Below are 6,989 nucleotides of genomic sequence, written 5' to 3' on the forward strand. Positions count from 1 at the left end.
ATTTATTTATATTATTGTCATCTTTAATTTGTCTATAAAATACAAGTTTGTATATTTATATGTTTACACTGAGTCTTTTCAGAGAAACCCGAGACTCTTCACATTTTCAAGGGAAAGGTTTCTATACTTTCCTTACTCTATGGATAGCTGTATAATTTTGATCCTATTGATCGTTTGATCTAGATCTGACATTTTTTTTTACAAATTATATGAATATGAAATTTTGATCAAGTGAGCTATTGACCATTTGATCTTAAGATCAAATGTTTCAGAGTATTTTTATTTTAATTTTTTCTACAAATTATAAGAATATGAAATTTGGTACTCCCCATCATCTCAATAGGGGGCACCTAAAATAAATATTAAAAAATATTTTCAGTAAAATATAATAATTGAAATACAATTGAAACTTTCAGGCATTTTAGTTATTTTACTGAGAATATTTTTTATTATTTTTTTACATATGCGAGTTTAAAAGGGTGGATGCTCAAAATTTCGTTTCATAAAAACAAAATTTAAAATAAAAATAAAATAGTACACTCAATCGTTGGACATTTGGATAGGGAAGTATAGGAGTTTATACATCAGAGGATGTATCGAAAACTTGCCCTTTTCTCGTTACCATAATTTGAAATTGAATGTTTGCTGCGGGAGAAACTGGTTGTCTAGATCGATGACCATGCTACTAATTTGTTTGCACTCAATTTATTTCCCTTCTCTACTCTCTCAGCTTCCATGACTAAAACCCTCCTCCAAAAAACTGTTATCTCCATTTCCCATTCTCCATTAGCAGCACCCCATGACCTCATTTTCTCTCTCTTGAAGAAATGCTTGAAAACACCCCAGCTGAAACAGATGCACGCCATCATGGTCAAAATTTCTCTTTCTCACGACTCTTTTGCAGTAAACCAATTCGTCTCTGCCTGCTCGAGCACAGGCTCAATGGACTATGCTATTTCAGTGTTTGCCCATTTGCAAAAGCCCAACATATTCGTTTGGAACTCCATGATCAAAGGCTTTGTGCATTGCCATTCTTATCAAGAGGCCATTTCCATGTACAAGAAGCTCTTGGTTTCCTCTGTTTCAGCAACCAGTTACACTTTCTCTTCTGTGATCAAGGCTTGCACCCAAGTATTTGGCTTGAGCTTAGGAAAATCCATTCATGGCCAAGCTTTGAAATGGGGTTTGAATTCTCAGGTCTTTGTTGGAACTGCACTGATCGATTTGTACTCGAATTGTAGTGAGGTTATAAATGCTCGTAAGGTGTTTGATGAAATGGAGGCTAGGGATGCAGTCGCTTTTACCGCGATGATTTCAGGTCATTGCAGGATTGGTGAACTGGCATTTGCTCAAGAACTCTTTGATGCCATGCCTGAGAAAAGCACAGCTTCATGGAATGCTTTGATTGATGGCTACTCAAAGGGTGGTGATATAGAAAAAGCAGCTTCACTCTTTGATGAAATGAGTCATAAGGATTTGGTTTCTTGGACCACCATGATCTCGAGCTTTTCAAAAAATGGAAGGTTTAAAGAGGCTATAGCTGTGTTCAAAACGATGGAGGCCCAAACTGTGAGCCCTGATGCAGTAACCATGGCTACGGTGATCTCAGCTTGTGCACACCTAGGGGGCCTTGATTTTGGGAGAGAGATACATAACTATGTTAGCCGAAATGGTTTCAATCTCGATGTCTTTATAGGATCCTCTTTGATCGATATGTATGCAAAATGTGGGAGCTTAGAGAGATCCCTTCTGGTTTTCTACAAGCTCCTTGAGAAGAACCTCTTTTGTTGGAACTCAATGGTCGAGGGGCTCGCCATGCATGGACATGGCACGCAAGCCATCAAGCTCTTCGAAAAGATGGAAAGATCAGGAGTTAAACCAAATGGGGTGACCTTTGTTGGGGTTCTCAGTGCTTGTGCCCATATAGGCCTTGTCGAAATAGGCCAAAGATACTTCTATGAGATGACCCATGAACATGGCATTATGCCATGGATTGAGCACTATGGCTGTATGGTCGATCTTTTAGGGCGAGCAGGTCACTTAGAGGAGGCAGTAAGGCTCATGGAAAGCATGGAAATGGAGCCTAATGCAGTGATATGGGGTGCTCTTTTAGGGGGTTGTAAGATTCATGGCAATGTGGGTTTGGCTGAAATTGCAGTCAAGAATTTATTAGAGTTAGAGCCTGGTAATAGTGGGTATTATGTGTTATTGGCAAATATTTATGCAGAGGAGAATAGGTGGGATGAGGTTGCAAGAATTAGGGTTTTGATGCGAGAGAGAAGGGTTCAAAAGGCCCCTGGATTTAGCTCAGTCGAGATCGGGGGCAAGGTTCATGAGTTTGTGGCTTGTGGTATGTCTCATCCTCAGTCTGAGGAGATATATGGAATGTTGGATGAGATGGTGGTGCACCTGAACCTTGCTGGCTATGTACCCGATGTTGGATTCATTTCAGAAAAGATGGGTGTTGATGAGAGAGAAGGGATGTGTAGAATGTAGTTGGGGAACTGGGTGGAGGATGAAGAGAGAGAGAAGGGATTGGTGAGAAGGGGGCCTCAGAAATGGGGTGTTAAAGAGAGAGAGATTCATCAGAGAGAGAGGACTAGCTTGGGTGAGGCTAATGGTTGGATTCAAGAGTTTGTGGTTTATGACAACTCCAAGTCCCAATCTCAAGTGATCCATTGCCTGTTTGGGTGAGAGGGGCAAGAATTCATTCGAAGGGAAGAAATGCAGCAGCTACAATCATATCATACAATCCTTCTCTTGACCAGTGTCTGACCACCTAATTAGGTGGCTTAGCCCTTAAAAAAATAGTTTGGGGTCTCCTTTTTATCAAATTTTTTGAGACCATAACATTTTAAAAAAAAACAAGTGTCAATGTTTTCAAACTAATTAAATTATAGATCGATCATCGATCAAATGGATAGTTGGAGTATGTATTTGAAAGGGGACATTTGAAGCATCTATATATCATTTAAAAAAATTATATGAAATCAATTAAAATAATAATAATAACACCACCTTTAAGGGGATCAGCCATGTCTTGAAGGTGATTCTGCGAACCAACTAGTATGCTCCCCATTTACCCATCACAACCAAGATTACAATACCTGTGATAATAGATACCATTCATGGGTGGGTCTCACCAACACTGGAGGACATCAGTTTGCAGTAGAAGGAAAGTCAATTTTTCTATGATATTGGTGTTGATAAAAACCCACTATAATCAGCTCTATCATGCTGATTTCTGTCAGATGAAAGCAGCATAGACTCAAACTGAACTGAGAGAGAGAGAGAGAGAGAGAGAGAGAGAGAATGGATTGAACTGAAATAATGAGAGATAATAGTAGGACCTTTTAGGAGTGCATTCAGAGCCTTGGAGACTTCTGAAGAGGATAGACATTGCATGTGGAAGGAGGTTCAGCAAGTGGCATTAAGTGGTACAAAGAACTTTGGGAGACACCATGGTGTTGAAATCGGGAAGTATAGACAGCCTGGTCTTGATCACTGCCATTCAGAGGGTTGAATTGTGATGATCCTGATTCTTTTTCTCTTGTTTGTCTGATATTTTCCACATTGTTGCATTATCACAATTGTACATGTTGGATGTTGCTTATTGTATGCACAAACGTTTCAGTCTGAACTACATGAAAATTTATCTGGCATGGCGTTTTATGGATGACGAATTTTTGGGTCGCTTTATCATGCATAGATGTCGGAGGCAACTGAGTTAGAGCTTTGATCATTGCATTCAACTTTGATTGATCCGAGATGATGTATTTTCCCGACCTAGTTATCTTTAGCAAATTGCACTAGGGTCCAAATTTATAGGTTATTGTGACCTAAAGAACTCAAGTTGAGTAATACACTGGCTTTTGTGGGGCTTCCTCGTACCCTTCTTTTTCCTCTCTTCTTCTTCTTCTTCTTTTTTTTTTTTTTTTTTTTGCATTAAGAATTTAAAGCTCTAATGGAAATCAATTTTTATGTTTAAAAAATAAACGGGCAAAATTCTCAGTTTATGTGATTATTATTAATTCGAGTGTATTCTTTTTTGGAAAACGTAGTATTCCCAGAACGAAGATCCCATGTCCCTTACGGCCCATTTGGATCCTTGGATTTTTCAATCCTAAGAAAAATCAATCCTAGAATTGAGATTGACTGGAATTTACATTGCTTGGAATATGGTGTATGTTGTTTAGATCGTATTTGGTAGAAATTAAAAAAATGCAAATTGCATGTTTGGATTGTATGGAATATCTATTTTTTGGCAATGTAGATCTTTCTCTCTCTCTCAAAATTTTGAGATAGTTTCTCTCTCTAAAATTTTAATACACTCTTTCAAAATCTTAAAATATGAAATAGTCTCTCTCTCTAAAAATTTTGAGAATTGAGATAGTTTATTTCTAAAACCTTTAAGATAGTTTCTCTTTCTAATAAATTTTAGGTACTTTATCGTTCTAAAATTTGATGTTGTTACTCTATCTAAAATTTTAAGATGCTTTCTCTCTCTAAAACTTAAATTTTGAGATAGTTTATCTCTTTAAAATTTTCAAGTAATTTTCTCTCTAAAATTTTAATATACTCTCTCTCTCTAAAACTTAAAATTTAAGATAGTTTCTCTATGTAATTTTTTTTAAATAGCTTCTCTCTCTTAAACCTTCAAGTACTTTCTCTATCAAAACTTTGATATAGTTTCTCTCTCTAAAGTTTTAAGATATTTTTTCTCTCTAAAACTTAAAATTTGAGATAGTTTTTCACCCTAAAATTTTCAAGTAGTTTCTGTGTCTAAAATTTTAGTGTACTTTCACTCTCTAAAACTTGAAATTTGATATAGTTTCTCTATCTAAATCTTTTTTTAAATAGTTTTTCTCCTTAAAAATTTCTGGTACTTTCTTTATATAAAATTTGATAGAGTTTCTCTCTCTAAAGTTTTAAGATATTTTCTCTCTAAAACTTAAAATTTGATATAGTTTCTCTCTCTAAAAGATTTCTGGCAGTTTCGCTATCTAAAATTTGATGTAGATTCTAATCTCTAAAATTTTAATATGCCCTCTCTCTCTCTCTCTCTCTCTCTCTCTCTCAAACATAAAAATTGAGATAATTTCTCTCCCCAAATGTTTTGAGATATTTCTCTCTAAAAAATTTTAAGTAACTCCACTCTCTAAAATTTAATATAATTTCTCTCTCTAAAATTTTAAGATATTTTCTCTTTAAAACTTAATATTTGAGATAGTTTCTCTCTTTGAAATTTTAAATTTTAGAGATAAAATATCTTAAAACTTTAGAGAGAAAATATCTTAAGTTTTTAGCATTGGAGTTCAAGAGAGAGTTTTGAATAAGCTTTAATGAAGAAAGGGGGAGATTTAATAAAAGGACTTTAAGAAATAGAAGAGGAAATGAAATAAAGCCATAAATGAACAAAAGAGATCAAGAACCAAGCAAGGAAAGCATTAAACAAAATGAGCAATAAATGAAACTAAGCAAAGACTAATAAATATGCAAGAACAAAACTAAAAGCTACTCGTAAATATTAACATAAGCATGAAAAACAAGAGTAAAGAAGCTAATAAATGACAATAAGAGAAGAAAGGGAGAAAGAAATGATACTTGAAGCTGGGACCCTAGGCCCAATGCCTGGAGTCAGCACCGATTCGGAATAGATTATTTCATGATCAATCTCGATACCTCAGGTTTTGACGAGGCAAGTCGATATGGGTGGGAGAGGATTCGGAAGGTCTAATTATTTGGATCGCCTTCAAGATAGAGTGTAAAAGCTTAGGTTAAAAGTGTTTGGCTTTGGGTTAAGTAGGGTTTGGGTATTGTTCGAATACAGTTCAGCAGAGCTGGTGCTATTGTCAAAATCTCAACATTTGAAACTCAAAGTAACTTATTTATAGGCAAAACAGGCTTAGGACCACCATTGGATTGTTTTTAGTGTAATCTGGGGCCTTCATTTTTCGTCGCCCTTTGGATATGCTTTGATGCCAATGGCAATGGCACCGGATCCGCATTAATTACCATTAAATGCGGTCAACAAAATTAAATGCACTTTAAATGCTCTCTAGTCACATGACTCGATGCTAGTACAATTTTATAGGCGGAGTGTCAAAGGTCTGGCGCCATTGACAATGGCATCGACGTCAGTTAGAGCCACTTCACAGTAAAATTTGCCATGTGTCATCTTCTGGGCATTCTTTTGTAGATTTGATGGACCAATCAGAATTGAAAGCATTTCTGACTACCTTCGGTGCAGTTCTAAACCGCAACGGTGTTAGGCGGTCATTCCAGCTCCTTCGTACTATTGGTGGCTGATTTGACATTTCCTCGACGAATCTGAGGTCTACAACTGATTCCGTACTGACATCTGACATGTCAGTACCTTCCGACACGTGTCAGTTCGTAATGACACGCAACATTGGGTTGTACATCCAGGCTATATCCCAATTTTGACTGCCTTGGGCCTGGTGCTGGTCTAAGGGGCACCGGCGCTATTGGCAATGCTGCCAGACCCTATCCATTCAAGTTGTTTCTGTGCCTTGTGTCTTTTGTGTCAGGTTTGGGAGCTGCTTTGGCACCACTAGGAGTGATGCCAAAACCTTCTGCTTGCAAGCTGCTCCCGGTTTGGTAGTCTCGAGTCTTGGTCTGCTTTGCATTGTTCCTCAAGTGCCTTCAGCTATGCCTAAACGATATCAGGGCTTATGGGGGTCAGTTTACGAATGGGTCAAGATGAATATGAGTAGTTCAAGTATCGGGGTGGTTGGCCTGGGGTACTCTGGTCTCCCTTAGTTTTCTCAATCGGGATCAAGGTGTCTACATCTAGCAATCTATGAATTGATCCTTTGGTTTTACTTCTTCTTGTTAATGTGAGTCAACTTCTTTCCATTTTCTCTTGCAATAGTGAATGATTCATTTGGTTTCGATTTCTCTTGTTAATCTGATTTGTTCTCTGTGCATTTCTTCTGGCAATGGTGAAATTATCCTTTAATTTTGGC

The 6,989-nt window shown here is 37.1% G+C and overlaps 1 protein-coding gene across 1 annotated transcript; it reads left to right on the forward strand.

Moving 5' to 3' along the window:
• The first annotated feature begins 319 nt into the window (after nucleotides 1-319).
• On the forward strand, nucleotides 320-3,658 carry LOC105421174 (basic helix loop helix DNA-binding superfamily protein). Its single transcript, XM_011627579.3, has one exon. It carries the CDS (start codon nucleotides 736-738, stop codon nucleotides 2,494-2,496), a length of 1,761 nt encoding a protein of 586 aa, XP_011625881.2. The 5' UTR covers nucleotides 320-735; the 3' UTR covers nucleotides 2,497-3,658.
• Nucleotides 3,659-6,989: the final 3,331 nt, after the last annotated feature.

This window comes from Amborella trichopoda, chromosome 7 (assembly GCF_054954075.1).
Source record: "Amborella trichopoda isolate Santa Cruz 75 chromosome 7, AtrichopodaSantaCruz75HAP2 v2.0, whole genome shotgun sequence".
NCBI classification, from domain to species: domain Eukaryota; kingdom Viridiplantae; phylum Streptophyta; class Magnoliopsida; order Amborellales; family Amborellaceae; genus Amborella; species Amborella trichopoda.